The 26,957-nt window shown below is 43.8% G+C and overlaps 2 protein-coding genes across 6 annotated transcripts in view; one reads left to right on the top strand and one right to left on the bottom strand.

Moving 5' to 3' along the window:
* The window catches only part of LOC110539068 (NLR family CARD domain-containing protein 3), a 1,005,455-nt gene that overhangs the window by 888,156 nt on the left and 90,342 nt on the right, over positions 1-26,957 (top strand). The gene's annotated exons all lie outside the window — the stretch shown is intronic.
* LOC110487496 (medium-chain acyl-CoA ligase ACSF2, mitochondrial-like) lies at positions 601-25,282 on the bottom strand. Of its 5 annotated transcripts, none has more exons than XM_036939606.1 (17): positions 25,135-25,282; positions 23,397-23,505; positions 12,064-12,150; positions 9,563-9,691; positions 9,412-9,465; positions 9,013-9,131; positions 7,700-7,862; positions 6,185-6,280; positions 5,930-6,078; positions 5,663-5,754; positions 2,642-2,718; positions 2,444-2,551; positions 2,111-2,262; positions 1,837-1,978; positions 1,616-1,726; positions 916-984; positions 601-807 (listed from the first exon to the last, which is right to left on the bottom strand). In XM_036939606.1, exons 1-17 carry the CDS (start codon positions 25,167-25,169, stop codon positions 757-759), a joined length of 1,743 nt encoding a protein of 580 aa, XP_036795501.1. In that variant the 5' UTR covers positions 25,170-25,282; the 3' UTR covers positions 601-756. The 5 variants fall into 5 exon arrangements, with proteins under 5 accessions (XP_036795501.1, XP_036795499.1, XP_036795497.1 ...); XM_036939604.1 differs by lacking the exons at positions 23,397-23,505; positions 25,135-25,282 and adding exons at positions 14,025-14,196; positions 15,349-15,598 and having other exon boundaries at positions 12,064-12,259; XM_036939602.1 differs by lacking the exons at positions 23,397-23,505; positions 25,135-25,282 and adding exons at positions 14,025-14,196; positions 15,424-15,598 and having other exon boundaries at positions 12,064-12,259.

Below are 26,957 nucleotides of genomic sequence, written 5' to 3'. Positions count from 1 at the left end.
CTCTGTCCATTTTATGTAAATAAGTATCTTAGGAATGGGCAGAGTGTTTAATTGAATTGGTTAAATAAATGTATAGGAATTTAATTCCTTTAACATGATCCTGGGACACACCCGGGCCCAGGTGTGCCCCATGTCGCTGACGGCTCCGCCCACCGGCATCCTAATAAGGAAAACGAGAGCAGAGAGAGAGAATACGGCAAACAAGAGTGGGAGGGTCGTCACATGTCACCCACCTGTTCCCAACTATTCCACCTATTCTAGAACTATCATTTGGAGTGCTTGCTGACTCCCATGGTCTATGATGTCACCCACCTCCATGTCACTCTGAGCTCTATGTCAGCCTGTTGCTCTGTCCCCATATATACAGGTCTGGAACTAAGCATTGTAACTCTACCTAACAACACATTTCTACATACCAACGTCTGGCATTATTACAGTTCTATTTATTTCAGATGTCTATATGGCATGTTTAAAATGAAGAACCTGAGTTTTACTATTGTACATCCGTCCAAGATCACATATCATGATGTACAATTAGTTGTCCAGTCTGTTGGATAAAATGAAATAAAGATATTGTAAAATAAGTGATGAAAGAGTTGTTGCACATCACTCGTGAACCGTAACATTGAGCTTAGACTTTATTTTTGCTCTTGGTTTTATTGAAATATAGCAATATATTGCTGTAACAGACACAGAGCCTTTGTAACCAATCTCTCTCCAGCTGGAACCAATAGTCTGTCTAGGTCCCTCTGTCCATCACAGACCCAGCTTCTTCTCCATCTCCTCCCTCAGTTTGATCTTCTGGACCTAGGAAAGGACAAACACAGAGGTGATCAACACAGTCGTCTATGCTGGTATTAATATCATTAACCTGGATAACCTGATTTGTTTAGTGTTGTCATGAAGCCATCCTACCTTTCCAGAGGCAGTCAGTGGATAGCTGTCCACAAACACCACATAGTGGGGGATCTTGAAGTGAGAAATCTGGAACAAGTATAAACAGTTACGCTTCTCGTTCACATAAGACATGTTGCCGATGCTTGGTAATGATGGACTGACCGAAAGACTAGTTAAAACGACTTCAACCCAGTGGGATAACCATCTGGTTAAAACGACTTCAACCCAGTGGGATAACTATCTGGTTAAAACGACTTCAACCCAGTGGGATAACCATCTGGGATAACCATCTGGTTAAAACGACTTCAACCCAGTGGGATAACCATCTGGTTAAAACAACTTCAACCCAGTGGGATAACCATCTGGTTAAAACGACTTCAACCCAGTGGGATAACTATCTGGGATAACCATCTGGTTAAAACGACTTCAACCCAGTGGGATAACTATCTGGGATAACCATCTGGTTAAAACGACTTCAACCCAGTGGGATAACCATCTGGTTAACACGACTTCAACCCAGTGGGATAACCATCTGGTTAAAACAACTTCAACCCAGTGGGATAACCATCTGGTTAAAACGACTTCAACCCAGTGGGATAACCATCTGGTTAAAACGACTTCAACCCAGTGGGATAACCATCTGGTTAAAACGACTTCAACTCAGTGGGATAACTATCTTGTGTTCAATCCCCAGGTGACTTGTTCCTTTCTGTCTCACCTGTCCCTTGCAGAAGTTTCTGATCTCCTCTCTGCTACAGTCCAGTCCCTCCTTCAGTCTGATACAGGCACACACCTGTTCCCCCAACCTCTCATCTCTCACGCCAATCACCTGGGGAGAAAGAGAGGTGGACAGGACAGGGAGAGAATATAAACACCTGGGCCTCCTGTACGTTGGGATGGTTCTCACCTGGGCCTCCTGTACGTTGGGATGGTTCTCACCTGGGCCTCCTGTACGTTGGGATGGGTGTGAAGGAACTTCTCTATCTCAGCAGGGTAGATGTTCTCTCCTCCACGTATAATCATGTCCTTTATACGTCCCACTATACGGCAGTACCCAAACCTGTCCAGACTGGCTATGTCACTGTGGAGACATTCACAGTTGATGCTCGCGCTCACTTTTCATCTGTTGCTGTCTGGGTCTCTGTTTGTTTCTCTGTGTTTCTTTATCCCTCGCTCGCTCCCTCCATCTCTTTCTCTCCATCTCATTTCTTACCCGGTTCTGTACCAGCGGTCTTTGGCGATAGCCTCACTGGTCTTGTCTGGGTCGTCCCAGTACTCCAGCATAACAGAGTAAGCTCTGATCAGCAGCTCTCCTGGATCCCCCAGAGGAACCACCTCTCCAGAGGACACATCCACCACCTTCGCCTGGCCAGGAGAACACAGGTAGGGTTTCATGTGTGTTTTAAAGAAGGAGGAATATAAACGTTACACATACTGCATGTAGATGAATTAGGACCCTGACATTAGACACATGACTCTCTCTTCTCTGTCTCTCTCCTCTCACTTGCTCGCTCACACACGTCTGGTGTCAGTTAAGGTTTGATACCTCAGCGTGGTTCAGGATACATCCCACCGTCTCGGTCTTCAGTTCCTCGTTGTCTCGTGGGTAACCAACAAATGCCGCAGGGCTGTTCTCTGTGGTCCCATAGCCTATCTGATGTTACCAAGGGAACGTTGTGTTACCCCATACAGATTATAAAGTATATTATATACACACACAGAGAAAAAGATGGGAAGAACTTACTATCATATCCTTGACATTCATATCAGTTCTGAGTTTCCTCATGACTTCAGGAGGACAAAGAGACCCACCCGTAAACCCTGGAACACAACAACATAAATCACAACCACCCTTCCTGGGCACAAATACTATTACTGTATTACTAATACATTATACTACTGCAATCTGCAGTTGAAAAATAAAACAAATTGACACCCCGCCACTGTTTTGGTAAAAATCAGAGGGATGGGGGCGGAGACATGTAACCACTCTCACATTCATAGAGCTATGGATGAAAGGACCGACAATCCATAATATACAAATGATTGTTTTAGGAGCGATCCATAATATACAAATGATTGTTTTAGGAGGGCACCAGACCGAGACCATTTAGTTGCAGTTTGTGACCCTTTGACTTGGCTGTGGATGGAGAAAAACTGCTGGTCACCTCACTCAAAACTTCTTATTGTTTTGGATAAAATCATCATTTGGTCAAGCAGTACGCCTAAAGTCAAATCAAATCAAATTTATTTATATAGCCCTTCGTACATCAGCTGATATCTCAAAGTGCTGTACAGAAACCCAGCCTAAAACCCCAAACAGCAAGCAATGCAGGTGTAGAAGCACGGTGGCTAGGAAAAACTCCCTAGAAAGGGAGTGAGTCCTGCCATGAAAGTGTCCATTTCACCAGGGCCAGCTGCTGTGATGAGCCAGCCACGCCCTCTCCTTCCAAATATCTATTTAGTGGAGGAGAAAAATGCTTTCTTTCAAAATGCAGTTGTGGGAAAAACACAAGTTTTGAAAACATGTTGTTAGTTGAAGAGGGGAAGGGTCTCTGATGTCTTTGAGATGCAGAGAGCGTGAGGTACACGTTGGCGCCGAGTCCTAGTAGACTATCACTGGATTGTTTTTAGGGCATTCAATTTACTGCAATTAATCAATTACACAGCTAACCATCAGCAATATTCAGTTAGCGATCTAGCTAATGTGTTTTGAGTTAGTGGTGAAATAGTCCCAAATAAATTAGCCTATTAGCTAGTGCACACAAACATGTAGGCCAATGGATCTCTATTGAGCAAAACCAATCTGACATTTCCAGAGCCCTAGTTTGACAATAAAATAAAAATATAGCAACAATCAGCTAATTGACGCTTCGCTAAGCCTCGCCCCAGAATTTTGGGCAACCAATCGCAGCGTTCCAATGCTTGCTACTGTGATTCCTGAAATGCAGAGCCTTTTGGAGGATCTTTCTAAGTGAATATTTTCTTACGTTGTTTGCTAACTCAGGTGGTTAGCTAGCTCTGTCTCATTGACCACCAAAACATTGCTAATGCTAGCTAGCTACTTTATATAACTTGTTTTCTCTAAATGTATGTAAGCCAGCAAAGTTTGCCATATTATGAATTCAACTCATATCTGTTGTCGACATCAGGATACGATTTGAGAACACGAGTTATGTCCAAAAGTGGTTAGTAGCTTTGACTGCATGCTGACAGTGACTTCAGAGTCATTCAGTGGCTAGCCACACTACAAACCTAATTTGACCAGGTTCCCCGTGAAGTCCATCACAACATATCACAGAGCTTCCTAATTAGCAAGGGTTATCTGTGTTAAATTTAATTGTGTATTATTTTGAAACCATTGTCAGAGGATTTTGTTATTGGTTGAATTTGGGAATAGGGTCTTCTCTGGAAAATGTTGTCTGAGGTTACAACAGTACTTAGCGAATAGTTAAAGTTGTAGATGAAAATGACCTGATCCATGCATTACTGCTTGGACATGTTTGATTGAAAAATGTATTTATTTAATCATACCACCTTTTTAAACCACAGTGAATTACTTTATAAGATGATTATAAAGTGTTTCTATTGAGTAACAAAATATTGGTGCAACCAAATCATGAACTGGTGCCACCAGCTGAAATTGATAGCGGCGCCAGAGACCCCGACTGAAAACCATAGCGGAGCCAGAGACCCCGACTGAAAACCATAGCGGCGCCAGAGACCCCGACTGAAAACCATAGCAGCACCAGAGACCCAGACTGAAAACCATAGCAGCACCAGAGACCCAGACTGAAAACCATAGCAGCACCAGAGACCCAGACTGAAAACCATAGCGGCACCAGAGACCCCGACTGAAAACCATAGCGGAGCCAGAGACCCCGACTGAAAACCATAGCGGCACCAGAGACACCGACTGAAAACCATAGCGGCGCCAGAGACACCGACTGAAAACCATAGCGGCACCAGAGACCCAGACTGAAAACCATAGCAGCACCAGAGACACCGACTGAAAACCATAGCGGCGCCAGAGACACCGACTGAAAACCATAGCGGAGCCAGAGACCCCGACTGAAAACCATAGCGGCACCAGAGACACCGACTGAAAACCATAGCGGCGCCAGAGACACCGACTGAAAACCATAGCGGCGCCAGAGACACCGACTGAAAACCATAGCGGCACCAGAGACACCGACTGAAAACCATAGCGGCACCAGAGACACCGACTGAAAACCATAGCGGCGCCAGAGACCCCGACTGAAAACCATAGCGGCGCCAGAGACCCCGACTGAAAACCATAGCGGCACCAGAGACACCGACTGAAAACCATAGCGGCGCCAGAGACCCCGACTGAAAACCATAGCGGCGCCAGAGACCCCGACTGAAAACCATAGCGGCGCCAGAGACCCCGACTGAAAACCATAGCGGCGCCAGAGACCCTGACTGAAAATGTTAGTCAAACAGTTAAAACAGGTTAAAACAGGGTTAAAACATGGCTCCAGACTAACCATTACAATGTTTACAAACATTGGAGTAAAACAGGCTCATATTTTGGTGCGACAGCTGAAGTTAAACTCAAGAGGTATTTGTATGTTATAATCTTCAAGAATCAATGGGTACATGAATTTAATATATAAATCCCAAGAATGGATGTAGCAACTGTAAATGACCCCTTTCAGTTTAAACTTTACCACAGTAATCCAGTTTATTTTCATGTATTTCCAGCCATCAAACAGTCTACACAAACAAACCTCAAATCTCTCACCAGATTCAACTGATGACAGGTCATAGTTGTGTAGGTCAGGCTGTCCAAGCATGTCAATGTACATGGTAGGAGTGCCGTAGAGGAAATTACACCTGAAACAGAGAACATATAGAGAGGTATTTAGTTTATTATAGAGGTTCATTCTCAATGTGCTCAGGGGCAGTTATTTATATTATTCTTATTACAACAGACTGACCTGAAATATCTCTATTGTAAGTCTCCAGGATGTGTAAGTCACTTAAGGAAGAGGTTCCTAAACTTTACTACCTTTCATTCTGAATGGCCTCCAGGTTGGCACGGCTGTCGTACCCAGCAGAGGGGAAGACCAGGGTGATGCCATGCAGTGCCATGCACATCCCTCCGATCACTGAGCCTATGCAGTGGTACAGAGGAACAGGAACACACGCTCTTATAGGCTGAGGGGGAAGCAACAAGAGTAGAGGTTACATGAGAAAAGTAGAGAGAGAGAGAGAAACAGAGAGACAGAGAGAGAGATGATAATAGTCTCATGTCTCCACTGACCTTCCAGTTGAATCCCAGACGAAGACCCACAAAATAGGCGTTGTTGACGATGTTGTGGTGGGAGAGGGTGGCACCTTTAGGACTTCCTGTTGTTCCCTACAGACCAGTAGACAGACTAATACTGTTGTTCCCTACAGACCAGTAGACATCAGACAGACTAATACTGTAGTTCTCTACAGACCAGTAGACATCAGACAGACTAATACTGTTGTTCTATACAGACCAGTAGACAGACTAATACTGTTGTTCTCTACAGACCAGTAGACATCAGACAGACTAATACTGTTGTTCTCTACAGACCAGTAGACATCAGACAGACTAATACTGTTGTTCTCTACAGACCAGTAGACATCAGACAGACTAATACTGTTGTTCTCTACAGACCAGTAGACATCAGACAGACTAATACTGTTGTTCTCTACAGACCAGTAAACATCAGACAGACTAATACGGTTGTTCCCTACAGACCAGTAGACATCAGACAGACTAATACTGTTGTTCCCTACAGACCAGTAGACATCAGACAGACTAATACTGTTGTTCTCTACAGACCAGTAGACATCAGACAGACTAATACTGTTGTTCTCTACAGACCAGTAGACAGACTAATACTGTTGTTCCTTACAGACCAGTAGACATCATACAGACTAATACTGTAGTTCTCTACAGACCAGTAGACAGACTAATACTGTTGTTCCTTACAGACCAGTAGACATCAGACAGACTAATACTGTTGTTCTCTACAGACCAGTAGACAGACTAATACTGTTGTTCCTTACAGACCAGTAGACAGACTAATACTGTTCTTCCCTACAGACCAGTAGACATCAGACAGACTAATACTGTTGTTCCCTACAGACCAGTAGACATCAGACAGACTAATACTGTTGTTCCCTACAGACCAGTAGACATCAGACAGACTAATACTGTTGTTCCCTACAGACCAGTAGACATCAGACAGACTAATACTGTTGTTCTCTACAGACCAGTAGACAGACTAATACTGTTGTTCCTTACAGACCAGTAGACAGACTAATACTGTTGTTCTCTACAGACCAGTAGACATCAGACAGACTAATACTGTTGTTCTCTACAGACCAGTAAACATCAGACAGACTAATACGGTTGTTCCCTACAGACCAGTAGACATCAGACAGACTAATACTCAGACATAAACAATGAATACCTGTTGCTGTGTTTTGTGTGTCGGTGAGGGTAATGACATACTGTGTTAATAATGTATTGATATGATGTGTGAGCTGTGCAGTACAGTATTACTGCTCCAGGGGGCGCTGCACTGCAGCTGATCCTGTTCTTCCATTACCTTGTGTGTGTGTGTGTGTGTGTGTGTGTGTCTGTGTGTGTGGGTGTGGGGGTGTGGGCTGATTTCCCAGACACAGATTAAGCCTAGTCCAATGGAGATCACTATGGAAAGTGCTTCTTTGTCCAAGACTTGGTTTAATCTGTGTCCAGGAAATCAGCCGTAAAGTATTCTTCTTTCAACAGGAGACCTACGGATGTGAACTGTATGTTGATGGGGTCGTCGAAGGACAGTTTGGTCTGCAGGTCCTGCAGCTCCTGGTGGTGCTGTCTGCTTCCAGCCTGCATCACATCCTCTACATGTACAGTCCCTGTCTGTCTGCTGTCTGTCACAATCACCATACGCAGGTCTGGTAGTCTGCCAGGAGGAACACAGTAGGTTAACATTACAGTAACACAATGACTGTTACATTACAGTAACATTACAGTAACACAATGACCATTACATTACAGTAACATTACAGTAACACAATGACGGTTACATTACAGTAACATTACAGTAACAATGACCATTACATTACAGTAACATTACAGTAACACAATGACCATTACATTACAGTAACACTCAGTAATATTACAGTAACACAGTGACCATTACATTACAGTAATATTACAGTAACACAATGACCGTTACATTACAGTAACACAATGACCTTTACATTACAGTAACACAATGACCGTTACATTACAGTAACATTACAGTAACACAATGACCATTACATTACAGTAACACTGTCAGTAATATTACAGTAACACAAAAGACAGTTACATTACAGTAACACAATGACCATTACATTACAGTAACACTGTCAATATTATTACAGTAACACAATGACCGCTACATTACAGTAGCACAATGACAGTTACATTACAGTAACACTGTCAGTAATATAACAGTAACACAATGACGGTTACATTACAGTAACATTACAGTAACACAATGACCGTTACATTACGGTAACATTACAGCAACACAATGATAGTAACATTACAGTAACAGCCTTCATTAGGTCCTCCACTGTCCCTGTCTGTCACCGTCACCATACACAGATACTGAGGTTCCATTTACAGGTAAATAGACATCCACTGGTGGTAATATTTCTTATTCAGAGTCGATCCAGCAGAGTTCCTGTGTTCCCTTCTACTGTGTTTCACATTAGCCAATAAATCTAATACATCATTTCTGATATACAGTATCACATGCCTTACTTTTATGTTCCTGCATCAGTAAAAGCAGGAAGTGCATCACCTATGTCTCTACTTCCTTTCATTTCAATTAGGCTGGTTTGGACCATTCAGGAACTTTGAGGGTTTATGACATAGCCCTTCTAGTAATTTAATGGGATCTCTACTATGGCTATAAATATGTTAGCCACCCTGTTCAGGGTTCTATATCTATGATGTTAGCTATCCTGCTAGGTACTTGTTTACTTCATGGTGCAGTAATACAATATTAACACACCTGTCTGTTAACTCAGTCATGATGCAGTAGTACAATATTAACATACCTGGAGCTCCTAAAGACCCCTGACTCTGCTGTGTCCATCTCTGGGCAGATCTGTCTCAGCGTGTCACAGAACCTCTGGGTCTTAAACTGGGTGGGACACACCACAGCTTTACACTGCACCTATAGAGACAGAGATAACAGAACCTCTGGGTCTTAAACTGGGAAGGACACACCACAGCATTACACTGCACCTACAGAGACAGAGATAACAGAACCTCTGGGTCTTAAACTGGGAAGGACACACCACAGCATTACACTGCACCTATAGAGACAGAGAGAACAGAACCTCTGGGTCTTAAACTGGGTGGGACACAGACAGCACCAGGGTCAGGATCAGTTCAGCTATTCATTCAGTCAATCCAGGAAGTGTAAAACAACACGATACTGGATAAGAACAAACCTTCCCCAGGGTGAACTCCAGCTCCTTCAGCTGATAGGCTGGGTTTATCGACACCTGTAGAGATTAGAACAATACTTTAATATTAGGACCAATAGATCCTAACAGATAATACATGTTCATTTTAGAATCTAATATAATAGCTCATCTTCACCAGTATGATGCCAGCCTTGGCTGTGGCGAACTGAAACAGGATCCAGTGGTATGTGTTGGGCCCCCAGACTCCTAGTCTGTCCCCTCTCTTCAGACCCAGGGCCAGGAGACCTGCAGCGGCCTGGTCAACCTGGGGAGGAGGGAGACCATGACCCAGGAAGTAATATACAGGATGATATCCTGATATGTAAAGGCATTCTGCAGTTTGTGTTTATGAGTATGTGTATAAATGTAATGGAATATATTAATACAAAGCTGTTTATATGTCTCTGTTGTTTCACCATGGATGTCCTAGTTAGCAGGCCTCAGGGTGTTACACCATGGATGTCCTAGTTAGCAGGCCTCAGGGTGTTTCACCATGGATGTCCTAGTTAGCAGGCCTCAGGGTGTTACACCATGGATGTCCTAGTTAGCAGGCCTCAGGGTGTTACACCATGGATGTCCTAGTTAGCAGGCCTCAGGGTGTTTCACCATGGATGTCCTAGTTAGCAGGCCTCAGGGTGTTACACCATGGATGTCCTAGTTAGCAGGCCTCAGGGTGTTTCACCATGGATGTCCTAGTTAGCAGGCCTCAGGGTGTTTCACCATGGATGTCCTAGTTAGCAGGCCTCAGGGTGTTTCACCATGGATGTCCTAGTTAGCAGGCCTCAGGGTGTTACACCATGGATGTCCTAGTTAGCAGGCCTCAGGGTGTTACACCATGGATGTCCTAGTTAGCAGGCCTCAGGGTGTTACACCATGGATGTCCTAGTTAGCAGGCCTCAGGGTGTTACACCATGGATGTCCTAGTTAGCAGGCCTCAGGGTGTTTCACCATGGATGTCCTAGTTAGCAGGCCTCAGGGTGTTTCACCATGGATGTCCTAGTTAGCAGGCCTCAGGGTGTTACACCATGGATGTCCTAGTTAGCAGGCCTCTGTTGTTTCACCATGGATGTCCTAGTTAGCAGGCCTCAGGGTGTTACACCATGGATGTCCTAGTTAGCAGGCCTCAGGGTGTTTCACCATGGATGTCCTAGTTAGCAGGCCTCAGGGTGTTACACCATGGATGTCCTAGTTAGCAGGCCTCGGGGTGTTTCACCATGGATGTCCTAGTTAGCAGGCCTCAGGGTGTTACACCATGGATGTCCTAGTTAGCAGGCCTCAGGGTGTTACACCATGGATGTCCTAGTTAGCAGGCCTCAGGGTGTTACATCATGGATGTCCTAGTTAGCAGGCCTCAGGGTGTTACACCATGGATGTCCTAGTTAGCAGGCCTCAGGGTGTTACACCATGGATGTCCTAGTTAGCAGGCCTCACGGTGTTACACCATGGATGTCCTAGTTAGCAGGCCTCAGGGTGTTACACCATGGATGTCCTAGTTAGCAGGCCTCAGGGTGTTACACCATGGATGTCCTAGTTAGCAGGCCTCGGGGTGTTACACCATGGATGTCCTAGTTAGCAGGCCTCAGGGTGTTACACCATGGATGTCCTAGTTAGCAGGCCTCGGGGTGTTACACCATGGATGTCCTAGTTAGCAGGCCTCAGGGTGTTACACCATGGATGTCCTAGTTAGCAGGCCTCGGGGTGTTACACCATGGATGTCCTAGTTAGCAGGCCTCAGGGTGTTACACCATGGATGTCCTAGTTAGCAGGCCTCAGGGTGTTATACCATGGATGTCCTAGTTAGCAGGCCTCAGGGTGTTACACCATGGATGTCCTAGTTAGCAGGCCTCAGGGTGTTACACCATGGATGTCCTAGTTAGCAGGCCTCAGGGTGTTACACCATGGATGTCCTAGTTAGCAGGCCTCAGGGTGTTATACCATGGATGTCCTAGTTAGCAGGCCTCGGGGTGTTACACCATGGATGTCCTAGTTAGCAGGCCTCAGGGTGTTACACCATGGATGTCCTAGTTAGCAGGCCTCATGGTGTTATACCATGGATGTCCTAGTTAGCAGGCCTCAGGGTGTTACACCATGGATGTCCTAGTTAGCAGGCCTCATGGTGTTATACCATGGATATCCTAGTTAGCAGGCCTCATGGTGTTATACCATGGATGTCCTAGTTAGCAGGCCTCGGGGTGTTACACCATGGATGTCCTAGTTAGCAGGCCTCAGGGTGTTACACCATGGATGTCCTAGTTAGCAGGCCTCAGGGTGTTTCACCATGGATGTCCTAGTTAGCAGGCCTCAGGGTGTTACACCATGGATGTCCTAGTTAGCAGGCCTCAGGGTGTTACACCATGGATGTCCTAGTTAGCAGGCCTCAGGGTGTTACACCATGGATGTCCTAGTTAGCAGGCCTCAGGGTGTTACACCATGGATGTCCTAGTTAGCAGGCCTCAGGGTGTTACACCATGGACACTGACACATAATAGTTATGTTACTATTTGGTAAACCACCAATCAGATGCACTGTCAGATAGTCCTGCTGAATGTGCTTTGAGTGGGTACAAAGGTAACGGCCTAACAATGATCTCTAGATATGATGAAATAGATTAGAAGAGAGGGTGTATGGAAGACCTACGTCCTCCTGAAACTGGGAGAAGGTCTTACGGACTCCATCCTGCACGAACACCAGGGCCTCTCTGTGGGGCCAGCGGTCAGCTGCCGCCTGCAAACTCTGACCCACCGTCTGGCCCAGCAGGGACACTGAGGAGGCCCCATGGACGTAGCTGAAGCTCTGCCCTGGGACCATGGGGGGACTGTCCACATGGAGGGATCTGTTGATGGACAGACAGGAACAGTAGACAGAGTAGACCTGGGTCAAATACATGAGGGAAATACTTGGAAGCTGTTTTTAGGTGCACTTGATAACACTTTGGAGTTTGGACATAGAGGACTATTTAATTGGTTCCATTGTACCACGCAAACTACAGTAGACACAACCAAATTAATTCAGCTCAAGTATTTGACATATGTACTGTAGTTGACCAAAGTCTGATACAGAGAGAGACAAAGAGGGAGTAAACACAGAGAGATGGGTTGGAACAGAGAGAGATGGGTTGGAACAGAGAGATGGGTTGGAACTAGAGATCGACCGATTAATCGGATTAGGGCCGATTTCAAGTTCATAACAATCAGACATTTTTGGACACCGATTTTTATTTAATTTTTTTACACCTTTATTTAATCTTTATTTAACTAGGCAAGTCAGTTAAGAACACATTCTTATTTTCAATGACGGCCTAGGAACTGTGGGTTAACTGCCTCGTTCAGGGGCAGAACGACAGATTTTCACCTTGTCAGCTCGGGGGATTCAATCTTGCAACCTTACAGTTAACTAGTCCTTGTGCACTCCACAAGGAGACTTGCCTGTTACGCGAATGCCGTAAGCCAAGGTAAGTTGCTAGCTAGCATTAAACTTATCTTGTAAAAACAATCAATCAACCAATCATAATCACTATTGCTCCTCGCTCCTCCCTGGGCTCGAACCAGGAACACAACGACAACAGCCACCATCAAAGCAGCGTTACCCATGCAGAGCAAGGGGAACAACTACTAGAAGGCTCAGAGCGAGTGATGTTTGAAACGCTATTAGCGTGCGCTAACTAACCAGCCATTTCACTTCGGTTACACCAGCCTCATCTCGGGAGTTGATAGGTTTGAAGTCATAAACAGCGCAATGCTTGAAGCACAACGAAGAGCTGCCGGTGAAACGCACGAAAGTGCTGTTTGAATGAATGTTTACATGCCTGCTTCTGCCTACCACCGCTCAGTCAGATACTTAGATACTTGTATGCTTAGTCAGATCATATGCAACGCAGGACACGCTAGATAATATCTAGTAATATCATCAACCATGTGTAGCTAACTAGTGATTATGATTGATTGTTTTTTATAAGAAATGTAATGCTAACTAGCAAGTTACCTTGGCTTACTGCATTCGCGTAAGAGGCAGTCAGTCTCCTTGTGGAGTGTAACGAGAGAGGCAGGTCGTTATTGCGTTGGACTAGTTAACTGTAAGGTTGCAAGATGGGATTCCCCAGGCTGACAAGGTAAAAATCTGTCGTTCAGTTAACCTCCTGTTCCTAGGCCGTCATTGAAAATAAGAATGTATTCTTAACGGACTTACCTAGTTAAATAAAATTATAAAAAAATATATTTGTTTTTAAATCAGCAAATCGGCGCCCAAAAATACCGATTTCCGATTGTTATGAAAACTTGAAATCGGCCCCAATTAATCAGCCATTCCGATGAATCGGTCGACCTCTAGTCTGAATACTAGTCAAGACACAGGCCATCAGGTCTATACTCTACAGTTGATGGATCATAACGATCACTGCAACTGTAATTGACTACATTGAAATGGGATTGACCCCAACTAGTGGTGTGCTCTATAGGTCTGAATGACAAAATGTCATCTACAATCTATGTCAAAGGTCAGAGGTCAGAGGTGGGCTTTAGAAAGGAAACACAACTTGCAAAATGACAGAAATAATCCAGCTAGTCTGTTTATGTATGACGATGTCAAGAGAGCTGACCTACCTACAGCACCAGGTTGGGTTCCCAGGTGTCCATGTCTTCTGTAGTGAGGAGACCACCTGTAGAGGTTGTAACACAGCCCTTCTAGAGAACACACTGAGCTGTCTGAGGTGAGTTTCCCTGGACCTCAGTAGAGAGAAGCTGATCCACACCGCTGACATGGCCTCAGTCAGCTCTGAAAATAACACCCAATTTATTATGTTCTGAACCCATTTAGACCCTTGTTAAAAATGTTGGCTGTAAATCTTCCTAGAAGTCAGAAAAACATGAGAAGGGACATGTACAAATGCAGATTTTGGGCATTTTATAAAGTCTTTATTCATATTATACAAATTATTTAATTTTTCCATGTGGTTTCTATTAAGAGAGGCACTTATTAATGTAACAGGTTTTTGAAATTCAATATTGGTGCACAATTCCTATGTAAAATATCAAAGGAAAGCAAAAGGCACTCTATTCGTGGAATGACCCATCTAGAATCTAGAAAGTCGATGACCATTGAAATGCATTGGGTTTTAAGCTAATATTGGTTGCAGTACAACAAGTATGAATAGTATCAAACAGGAACCTGCACATTCTAAAGTTGGATAACTTATGATAATGTATGTGCTTTCAGCATGCACATGACAAATAGGTGTCAGATTTCCCGCAAACACATTAATTAGAAGTATGTCGAATTTCTAAAGCAGTTCTTTCTTTCAGCAAGCGCATCTATCTAAAATCATTTCGCGGCTGTATAGCAAACTCAATGCAACACATTTACTGTGAACAGTTACTTCTGAATAACACGTCATTACAAAATAGATTACTCGCACTTTTTCTTATTTTGCCTTGGTAATGGGTAGGCTATCGCTAGGTCGTTACACATAACTTCCATGCTGCTTTGAAAACTCTTGTTAGACTGCAGAATAGACAAACAAAACCTTTTTACTAGGCCCAATTAAACGTGTCACTGGGGAATAATCATCAGGTATTCATCATTTAGTGTTTGTTATTTTAGCCATCTGGCTGCAGGCCTGATTGTTGGCTGACATCTTACTGTAACATTAGGAGTTGATACACAGTACTGGCTGGTTTATATTATTATTCAATTAACGCTTTCAAAACATTTCTGTTACATCAAATCTCTGTTAGGCTTCATCATCATGTCCCATCACGAACGACAATCATAAAATGAAACAAAGGTTTGATCATCTCTGACCGACGCGAATTACAGGCCTCAAGAAATCAATCACTATGGAATTCTATATATTTGAATAATACCGCTGTCTGCGCCCTATCATCTTTGCATGATAAACTATTGTAACTTTTATGAACATATCCTTACAGTAAATGACAAAATGTGCTCTGACTTCAGAAAACTTTTCTCCGATCTTTTCAAGTATAACATAAGTTTCCCTACCAGAAAACAGGCGATACCGTAAAGTGTTGTGTATTCGCGCACAGAAATTCAGGAGGAAACTGAAGAACGGATGGCTGAACGATGTTTAGGCTTGACCGCGTTTTGGAAGCGTCCGCTCACTTGCCCGCAGTGACTTTCCTGGTACAACCTGTTACAAAACATGACGTGCGGAATCTGCTTGCGCACATCCTGATTGCGCATATCCAACATAAAAACCCAGCTGTCAAGGCGGGTAAATGAAAATGTCTTTATTTTCTGGCTAGGTAGCAAGCTATTTTCTTCTTTGGAATACGTTTTTAGAAGCTATTGTCCAAATCACTTATTAAGAGTTTTCTCCAACTCTAACTTTGTAGTCTGATGCTATTTACAGAAATCGATTACGCTCAAATCAAATGTATTTATAAAGCCCTTCTTACATCAGCTGATACCTCAAAGTGCTATACAGAAACCCAGCCTAAAACCCCAAACAGCAAGCAATGCAGGTGCAGGTGAAGGTGAAGCACCTAAGGTACGCTAAGTTGTTTTGCAAGCTATTTTTAAGTTAGCTCGATTCTTCTGTATAGAGCCATAGCTAGCTGGCATAATCATTAGACAAGGAATCCTTCACCTGCTAAGACCTAGCAACTGACATAAGTCCCATGATTTATTGATCATCCAGTTATATCTGTAGTTTTTGTAGAAGCACGACTGAAGTAGAACATAATTTGTTTAGCTTTTGCATTGCCTGCATTCTTTGAATCTGTACTGTACTTTGATTAAAGTAAAGCCCGTCTAAACCATTTACAATTGTCTGTCCCCACTCCCAGTTAGGCGGGGTACCTACGAGCGTCATTCTGCTTCACAATGCCCTGGGGTACGTAAAGTAGTGATTTTACGTCACGCTGTAAAACATACATACACTCACGTTGTTTGCAGCATCAGCCTGTGGGGATGTTTTTCAGCGGCAGAGACTTGGAGACTAGTTAGGATCGAGGGAAAGATGAACGGAGCAAAGTAGAGAGAGATCCTTGATTGAAACCCTTCTCCAGAGCGCTCAGGACCTCAGACTGGGGCAAAGGTTCACCTTCTAACAGGACAACAACCCTAAGCACACAGCCAAGACAACACAGGAGTGGCTTTGGGATAAGTCTCTGAATGTCCTTGAGTGGCCCTGCCAGTGCCCGGGCTTGAACCTGTTCTAACATCTCTGGAGAGACCTGACAGAGCTTGAGAGGATCTGCAGAGCAGAATGGGAATAGTGTCATACCCAAGAAGACTTGAGGCTGTAATCAAAGGATAACATGCTAATTAACAGGGATGTTAACCGTTTTGTGCACACAGTTTGAAAGAAATAAGCTTTTTGTGCATCTGGAACATTTCTGGGATCTTTTTTTCAGCGCATGAAAGATGGGACCAACACTTTAGATGCTGCATTTATATTTTATTTCAGTATAATATAATCATAGTACATGTATGTTACCCCTCCTAAACCTCTACAGTCCTGTTATGTTACCCCTCCTAAACCTCTACAGTCCTGTTATGTTACCCCTCCTAAACCTCTACAGTCCTGTTATGTTACCCCTCCTAAACCTCTACAGTCCTGTTATGTTACCCCTCCTAAACCTCTACAGTCCTGTTATGTTACCCCTCCTAAACCACTACAGTCCTGTTATGTTACCCCTCCTAAACCACTACAGTCCTGTTATGTTACCCCTCCTAAACCACTACAGTCCTGTTATGTTACCCTTCCTAAACCTCTACAGTCCTGTTATGTTACCCCTCCTAAACCACTACAGTCCTGTTATGTTACCCCTCCTAAACCTCTACAGTCCTGTTATGTTACCCCTCCTAAACCACTACAGTCCTGTTATGTTACCCCTCCTAAACCTCTACAGTCCTGTTATGTTACCCCTCCTAAACCACTACAGTCCTGTTATGTTACCCCTCCTAAACCTCTACAGTCCTGTTGTTATGTTACCCCTCCTAAACCTCTACAGTCCTGTTGTTATGTTACCCCTCCTAAACCTCTACAGTCCTGTTGTTATGTTACCCCTCCTAAACCTCTACAGTCCTGTTATGTTACCCCTCCTAAACCTCTACAGTCCTGTTGTTATGTTACCCCTCCTAAACCTCTACAGTCATGTTGTTATGTTACCCCTCCTAAACCTTTACAGTCCTGTTATGTTACCCCTCCTAAACCTCTACAGTCCTGTTGTTATGTTACCCCTCCTAAACCTCTACAGTCCTGTTGTTATGTTACCCCTCCTAAACCTCTACAGTCCTGTTGTTATGTTACCCCTCCTAAACCTCTACAGTCCTGTTATGTTACCCCTCCTAAACCTCTACAGTCCTGTTGTTATGTTACCCCTCCTAAACCTCTACAGTCCTGTTATGTTACCCCTCCTAAACCTCTACAGTCCTGTTGTTATGTTACCCCTCCTAAACCTCTACAGTCCTGTTATGTTACCCCTCCTAAACCTCTACAGTCCTGTTATGTTACCCCTCCTAAACCTCTACAATCCTGTTATGTTACCCCTCCTAAACCTCTACAATCCTGTTATGTTACCCCTCCTAAACCTCTACAATCCTGTTATGTTACCCCTCCTAAACCTCTACAGTCCTGTTATGTTACCCCTCCTAAACCTCTACAGTCCTGTTATGTTACCCCTCCTAAACCTCTACAATCCTGTTATGTTACCCCTCCTAAACCTCTACAATCCTGTTATGTTACCCCTCCTAAACCTCTACAATCCTGTTATGTTACCCCTCCTAAACCTCTACAGTCCTGTTATGTTACCCCTCCTAAACCTCTACAGTCCTGTTATGTTACCCCTCCTCCTAAACCTCTACAGTCCTGTTATGTTACCCCTCCTAAACCTCTACAGTCCTGTTGTTATGTTACCCCTCCTAAACCTCTACAGTCCTGTTGTTATGTTACCCCTCCTAAACCTCTACAGTCCTGTTATGTTACCCCTCCTAAACCTCTACAGTCCTGTTATGTTACCCCTCCTAAACCTCTACAATCCTGTTATGTTACCCCTCCTAAACCTCTACAATCCTGTTATGTTACCCCTCCTAAACCTCTACAATCCTGTTATGTTACCCCTCCTAAACCTCTACAGTCCTGTTATGTTACCCCTCCTAAACCTCTACAGTCCTGTTATGTTACCCCTCCTAAACCTCTACAATCCTGTTATGTTACCCCTCCTAAACCTCTACAATCCTGTTATGTTACCCCTCCTAAACCTCTACAATCCTGTTATGTTACCCCTCCTAAACCTCTACAGTCCTGTTATGTTACCCCTCCTAAACCTCTACAGTCCTGTTATGTTACCCCTCCTCCTAAACCTCTACAGTCCTGTTATGTTACCCCTCCTAAACCTCTACAGTCCTGTTGTTATGTTACCCCTCCTAAACCTCTACAGTCCTGTTGTTATGTTACCCCTCCTAAACCTCTACAGTCCTGTTATGTTACCCCTCCTAAACCTCTACAGTCCTGTTATGTTACCCCTCCTAAACCTCTACAGTCCTGTTATGTTACCCCTCCTAAACATCTACAATCCTGTTATGTTACCCCTCCTAAACCTCTACAGTCCTGTTGTTATGTTACCCCTCCTAAACCTCTACAGTCCTGTCATGTTACCCCTCCTAAACCTCTACAGTCCTGTTATGTTACCCCTCCTAAACCTCTACAGTCCTGTTGTTATGTTACCCCTCCTAAACCTCTACATTCCTGTTATGTTACCCCTCCTAAACCTTTACAGTCCTGTTATGTTACCCCTCCTAAACCTCTACAGTCCTGTAATGTTACCCCTCCTAAACCTCTACAGTCCTGTTATGTTACCCCTCCTAAACCTCTACAGTCCTGTTGTTATGTTACCCCTCCTAAACCTCTACAATCCTGTTATGTTACCCCTCCTAAACCTCTACAATCCTGTTATGTTACCCCTCCTAAACCTTTACAGTCCTGTTCTGTTACCCCTCCTAAACCTTTACAGTCCTGTTGTTGTTACCCCTCCTAAACCTCTACAGTCCTGTTATGTTACCCCTCCTAAACCTCTACAGTCCTATTGTTATGTTACCCCTCCTAAACCTCTACAGTCCTGTTGTTATGTTACCCCTCCTCCTAAACCTCTACAGTCCTGTTATGTTACCCCTCCTAAACCTCTACAGTCCTGTTGTTATGTTACCCCTCCTAAACCTCTACAGTCCTGTTGTTATGTTACCCCTCCTAAACCTCTACAGTCCTGTTATGTTACCCCTCCTAAACCTCTACAGTCCTGTTATGTTACCCCTCCTAAACCTCTACAGTCCTGTTATGTTACCCCTCCTAAACATCTACAATCCTGTTATGTTACCCCTCCTAAACTTCTACAGTCCTGTTGTTATGTTACCCCTCCTAAACCTCTACAGTCCTGTCATGTTACCCCTCCTAAACCTCTACAGTCCTGTTATGTTACCCCTCCTAAACCTCTACAGTCCTGTTATGTTACCCCTCCTAAACCTCTACAGTCCTGTTGTTATGTTACCCCTCCTAAACCTCTACAATCCTGTTATGTTACCCCTCCTAAACCTCTACAATCCTGTTATGTTACCCCTCCTAAACCTTTACAGTCCTGTTCTGTTACCCCTCCTAAACCTTTACAGTCCTGTTGTTGTTACCCCTCCTAAACCTCTACAGTCCTGTTATGTTACCCCTCCTAAACCTCTACAGTCCTATTGTTATGTTACCCCTCCTAAACCTCTACAGTCCTGTTGTTATGTTACCCCTCCTCCTAAACCTCTACAGTCCTGTTATGTTACCCCTCCTAAACCTCTACAGTCCTGTTGTTATGTTACCCCTCCTAAACCTCTACAGTCCTGTTGTTATGTTACCCCTCCTAAACCTCTACAGTCCTGTTATGTTACCCCTCCTAAACCTCTACAGTCCTGTTATGTTACCCCTCCTAAACCTCTACAGTCCTGTTATGTTACCCCTCCTAAACATCTACAATCCTGTTATGTTACCCCTCCTAAACTTCTACAGTCCTGTTGTTATGTTACCCCTCCTAAACCTCTACAGTCCTGTCATGTTACCCCTCCTAAACCTCTACAGTCCTGTTATGTTACCCCTCCTAAACCTCTACAGTCCTGTTGTTATGTTACCCCTCCTAAACCTCTACATTCCTGTTATGTTACCCCTCCTAAACCTTTACAGTCCTGTTATGTTACCCCTCCTAAACCTTTACAGTCCTGTTATGTTACCCCTCCTAAACCTCTACAGTCCTGTAATGTTACCCCTCCTAAACCTCTACAGTCCTGTTATGTTACCCCTCCTAAACCTCTACAGTCCTGTTGTTATGTTACCCCTCCTAAACCTCTACAATCCTGTTATGTTACCCCTCCTAAACCTCTACAATCCTGTTATGTTACCCCTCCTAAACCTTTACAGTCCTGTTCTGTTACCCCTCCTAAACCTTTACAGTCCTGTTGTTGTTACCCCTCCTAAACCTCTACAGTCCTGTTATGTTACCCCTCCTAAACCTCTACAGTCCTATTGTTATGTTACCCCTCCTAAACCTCTACAGTCCTGTTGTTATGTTACCCCTCCTAAACCTCTACAGTCCTGTTATGTTACCCCTCCTAAACCTCTACAGTCCTGTTGTTATGTTACCCCTCCTAAACCTCTACAGTCCTGTTGTTATGTTACCCCTCCTAAACCTCTACAGTCCTGTTATGTTACCCCTCCTAAACCTCTACAGTCCTGTTGTTATGTTACCCCTCCTTAACCTCTACAGTCCTGTTGTTGTGTTACCCCTCCTAAACCTCTACAGTCCTGTTGTTATGTTACCCCTCCTAAACCTCTACAGTGTTGTTATGTTACCCCTCCTAAACCTCTACAGTCCTGTTATGTTACCCCTCCTAAAAACCTCTACAGTCCTGTTGTTATGTTACTCCTCCTAAACCTCTACAGTCCTGTTGTTATGTTACCCCTCCTAAACCTCTACAGTCCTGTTGTTATGTTACCCCTCCTAAACCTCTACAGTCCTGTTATGTTACCCCTCCTAAACCTCTAGAGTCCTGTTATGTTACCCCTCCTAAACCTCTACAGTCATGTTGTTATGTTACCCCTCCTAAACCTCTACAGTCCTGTTGTTATGTTACCCCTTCCTAAACCTCTACAGTCCTGTTGTTATGTTACCCCTCCTAAACCTCTACAGTCCTGTTATGTTACCCCTCCTAAACCTCTACAATCCTGTTATGTTACCCCTCCTAAACCTCTACAGTCCTGTTATGTTACCCCTCCTAAACCTCTACAGTCCTGTTGTTATGTTACCCCTCCTAAACCTCTACAGTCCTGTTATGTTACCCCTCCTAAACCTCTACAGTCCTGTTATGTTACCCCTCCTAAACCTCTACAGTCCTGTTGTTATGTTACCCCTCCTTAACCTCTACAGTCCTGTTGTTGTGTTACCCCTCCTAAACCTCTACAGTCCTGTTGTTATGTTACCCCTCCTAAACCTCTACAGTGTTGTTATGTTACCCCTCCTAAACCTCTACAGTCCTGTTATGTTACCCCTCCTAAAAACCTCTACAGTCCTGTTGTTATGTTACTCCTCCTAAACCTCTACAGTCCTGTTGTTATGTTACCCCTCCTAAACCTCTACAGTCCTGTTGTTATGTTACCCCTCCTAAACCTCTACAGTCCTGTTGTTATGTTACCCCTCCTAAACCTCTACAGTCCTGTTATGTTACCCCTCCTAAACCTCTACAGTCATGTTGTTATGTTACCCCTCCTAAACCTCTACAGTCCTGTTGTTATGTTACCCCTCCTAAACCTCTACAGTCCTGTTATGTTACCCCTCCTAAACCTCTACAATCCTGTTATGTTACCCCTCCTAAACCTCTACAGTCCTGTTATGTTACCCCTCCTAAACCTCTACAGTCCTGTTGTTATGTTACCCCTCCTAAACCTCTACAGTCCTGTTATGTTACCCCTCCTAAACCTCTACAGTCCTGTTATGTTACCCCTCCTAAACCTCTACAGTCATGTTGTTATGTTACCCCTCCTAAACCTCTACAGTCCTGTTGTTATGTTACCCCTTCCTAAACCTCTACAGTCCTGTTGTTATGTTACCCCTCCTAAACCTCTACAGTCCTGTTATGTTACCCCTCCTAAACCTCTACAGTCCTGTTATGTTACCCCTCCTAAACCTCTACAGTCCTGTTGTTATGTTACCCCTCCTAAACCTCTACAGTCCTGTTGTTATGTTACCCCTCCTAAACCTCTACAGTCCTGTTGTTATGTTACCCCTCCTAAACCTCTACAGTGTTGTTATGTTACCCCTCCTAAACCTCTACAGTCCTGTTATGTTACCCCTCCTAAAAACCTCTACAGTCCTGTTGTTATGTTACTCCTCCTAAACCTCTACAGTCCTGTTGTTATGTTACCCCTCCTAAACCTCTACAGTCCTGTTGTTATGTTACCCCTCCTAAACCTCTACAGTCCTGTTATGTTACCCCTCCTAAACCTCTACAGTCCTGTTATGTTACCCCTCCTAAACCTCTACAGTCCTGTTATGTTACCCCTCCTAAACCTCTACAGTCCTGTTATGTTACCCCTCCTAAACCTCTACAGTCATGTTGTTATGTTACCCCTCCTAAACCTCTACAGTCCTGTTGTTATGTTACCCCTCCTAAACCTCTACAGTCCTGTTATGTTACCCCTCCTAAACCTCTACAGTCCTGTTATGTTACCCCTCCTAAACCTCTACAATCCTGTCATGTTACCCCTCCTAAACCTCTACAGTCCTGTTATATTACCCCTCCTAAACCTCTACAGTCCTGTTATGTTACCCCTCCTAAACCTCTACAGTCCTGTTATGTTAAGATATGATGAAATAGATTAGAAGAGAGGGTGGATGGAAGACCTACGTCCTGCTGAAACTGGGAGAAGGTCTTACGGACTCCATCCTGCAAGAACACCAGGGCCTCTCTGTGGGGCCAGCTGCCGCCTGCAAACTCTGACCCACCGTCTGGCCCAGCAGGGACACTGAGGAGGCCCCATGGACGTAGCTGAAGCTCTGCCCTGGGACCAGGGGGGGACTGTCCACATGGAGGGATCTGTTGAGGGAGAGACGTAACGTATTATAAGCCTTTATAAGACATTATGATGAAGATGTTATAAAGGACCAGCAGTGTCACTGAAGAGGTCCTATGGCTGTAGCTACAAGCTCAAATAGGTGTACCGCTTATAAATGTGATATGCCGTGGTTATAAATGTATTAGGAACGTGGAAAGATACTACGCCTTGCCAAATAGTATTCATACCCCTTTGGATGTCATTCCTGTCCTGCAGCTCAGTTCAGGAGCTCTGATGTGTCTGGGGTGTTTAATACATCATCCACGGCATAATGATTAACTTGGCCGTGCTCATAGAGGTATCCAAGTGTGATTGGTTGTTGTTTACCCATCTACCAATCCCTGCTCTTCTTTATAAATGCTTTCAAAAAGCTCCCTGGTCTTTGTAGTTTAATCGGTGATTGAAATGTAGTACTTGACTGAGGGACCTTCCAGATGTTGTATATATGGGGGACAGAGGAAGGGTTAGTCAATCAAATATCTTGTCAAGCCCTTTTATTTCACACAGAGTCCATGTAACTTATTATGTGATTTGTTACCACATTTTACCACATTTTACATTTTACACATTTTACTCTCAAACTAATTTAGGCTGTCCTGGACAAAGGGGCTGAATACTTCTGCAATGATTATAGTGTAATCCTGTAATTTTTATTACTCTTAAAAGATAAAAACATGTTTTCTTACACTTTAACATTAGAGTATTTTGAGTAGCCCGACCTCCTGTGGACCCTAACCCGACCTAACCCGACCTCCTGTGGTCCCTAACCCGACCTCCTGTGGTCCCTAACCCGACCTCCTGTGGACCCTAACCCGACCTCCTGTGGGCCCTAACCCGACCTCCTGTGGACCCTAACCCGACCTCCTGTGGAGTTCTGTGGGCTGTGGTTTCATAGTCGACCTCTCTCGGCTGTTCTGTTGGGAGCCTACATAAACAGCAAGCCTCTATTAGAACAAATATGGCCCACCTCGCTCACTCAATATTATTCCCATCAGGTCACAGGACATGTGAAGTCTTTCAGAGGGGAAACTGGACTTAATGGATATGTGGAGAAAAAACAAACATGTTCAGTGCCAAGACAACCACGCTGAGCCCTGTTCCTTACAGCCAAGACAACCACGCTGAGCCCTGTTCCTTACAGCCAAGACAACCACGCTGAGCCCTGTTCCTTACAGCCAGGACAACCACGCTGAACCTTGTTCCTTACAGCCAGGACAACCACGCTGAACCCTGTTCCTTACAGCCAAGACAACCACGCTGAACCCCGTTCCTTACAGCCAGGACAAAGCAGAAACTGAGCTGGACAATCCAAGTAAAAACATATTTGATTTGTAAAAAAAAACATGTTTCTGAAAAGTAAATCGCACAAGGAAGCATTGAAAGACATACCTTCAGTCTCAATAAGTCCAGTCACATACAGGTCATTTAGTTTGTACTCTACAGTTGGTAAATCAAATAAAAAACATGTGGTTTGCCGAATAAAGTTGAATAAAGAGAAATAATTCAACTAGTCCAACTCTGTGGATACTCTTTGCACCCAACACCAAATGAGCTAGGCTGTGATAAGAGACTAGTGTGTATGACAATGGTAAGAGAGTTAACCTACCTACCGCACCAGAGCCAGGTTGGGTTCCCAGGTGTCCATGTCCTCTGTAGTGAGGAGACCACCAGTAGAGGTTGTAACAAACCCCTTCTAGAGAACACACTCAGCTGTCTGAGGAGGTGAGTAGCCAGGGTCTGAGGTACCAGAAGAACAGGACTGAGCAGGAGAGAAGAGGAGACTGGAGGGACCTTTGACCGAAGGCTTCAGGAGAGAGAATCACAGTGTGTGTAGTGATATGTTTAACTCTTATCTAAACTGGTCTGATTGGGTATTTACAGGTTACAGGTTACAGGCTATATAGCCCACAGTCATGTAGAGGCAACGGGTTTAGCTTGGTATGTCAGGGTGGGTTGTTTGGTGAAAAAAAGAGGGTAGTCAGTAAACAAAATGTCAATTTTAAAATAAAAATGTAAGTATATACTTTTCTACATTTTTCTGGCTTGCACGGTGATGTGTGTGGAAATGTGTGTTGGTGCATGTTAGAGTAAGCATGCTGTGAAAAACTGAAAATAATAAGTTCATTTACTTTTAACCCTCAAGCTTCCAAAATGCTTCACATACTCATTGTTGTCAACAACAATGACAGAAGGAAGTGAACAGGGTCGCCAGGGTATCCCCTCACCGAAGACTGAACAGGGCCCTCCATGGTAGCCCGTCACCGAAGACTGAACAGGGCCTCCATATTAGCCCTTCATCGAAGACTGAACAGGGCCTCCATATTAGCCCTTCATCGAAGACTGAACAGGGCCTCCATATTAGCCCTTCATCGAAGACTGAACAGGGCCTCCATGTTAGCCCTTCATCGAAGACTGAACAGGGCCTCCATATTAGCCCTTCATCGAGGACTGAACAGGGCCTCCATATTAGCCCTTCATCGAAGACTGAAGAAGATACTTAACAACTTGATTGAGTGGTCAGGGCTATCACTGTTTGGCTCAGGTTGGGGGAAGGAAACTGAAAAAGGAATTGAATTAGTTTATTTACTTTCAAACCTCAAGCTACCAACATTCTTCACCAGCCATCATAGGAGCCGTCTCACTGAAAGGCCAAAGATGACAATTGATCAGGTAATTGATCTGGTAATTTATCAGATAATTGACCAAGTAATTGGTCAGATAATTGATCAGGTAATTTATAATTGATCAGGTAATTTTTAGATAATTGATCAGTTAATTGATCAGGTAGTTGATCAGGTAACTGATCAGATATTTGACTGATCAGGGCTTTCACTGGACACAGTCTTCAGTATTACGTGTTTACCAGAAAATAAAAGTAGAAAAACTGGTCAGGTTAATAAAGACTCAGATAAGACGTGACAAGAATCTGGGTTGTGAGTGACAGGACACGCTAATGGAGGCACGTCTTATACAGTATGTGGCAGAGTCTGGACAATATCTTAAAAAGTACACAAAATTGGACAAATAGGCTTCATTGGTAATTTTTCAAAACTGTCATGATTATTAAAAAACAACTGTACATCACACATTCCACAAGGTGGCGATAAAGGTGAGTGGAAGGAAATGAGACAGTAGCAGGAAGGGAATGACATCAGAGCTGTGTTAACAAGAACTGTTGTATTAAAATTGAAGACCTATTCAATCCGATCCGTCCTCAAATTCAGATTATTATTATACAGTGATAATAAAACAAGACTGACACAATGAACACAAATCAACTTACTTTTATTGAAAAAGTTTAATATTCTGTAAACATTCAATATTCAATCTTCAGAAATAAGTTGACTAAAATACAAAATATTTGTATATCCTTTCATACATAAGGCTATGGTTTAATTTCCAGTTATATCAAGGCATCTAAGAAGTCACAGAG

Source organism: Oncorhynchus mykiss, chromosome 12 (genome assembly GCF_013265735.2).
Source record: "Oncorhynchus mykiss isolate Arlee chromosome 12, USDA_OmykA_1.1, whole genome shotgun sequence".
Taxonomy (NCBI): domain Eukaryota; kingdom Metazoa; phylum Chordata; class Actinopteri; order Salmoniformes; family Salmonidae; genus Oncorhynchus; species Oncorhynchus mykiss.
The sequence above is the reverse complement of the archived record's forward strand: the minus strand, read 5'-3'. Positions and strand labels throughout refer to the sequence as shown.

What these genes read in the sequence shown, in the direction of transcription:
- LOC110487496 (XM_036939604.1), bottom strand. Translation starts at nt 14,182, where the DNA reads ATGTCAGCGGTGTGGATCAGCTTCTCTCTACTGAGGTCCAGGGAAACT. An exon ending in GAGGCCATTCAGAATGAAAG is followed by an intron (nt 5,755 to 5,929) that starts GTAGTAAAGTTT and finishes TCTCTGTTTCAG; the next exon opens with GTGTAATTTCCTCTACGGCA. An exon ending in CCAACGTACAGGAGGCCCAG is followed by an intron (nt 1,727 to 1,836) that starts GTGAGAACCATC and finishes CTTTCTCCCCAG; the next exon opens with GTGATTGGCGTGAGAGATGA.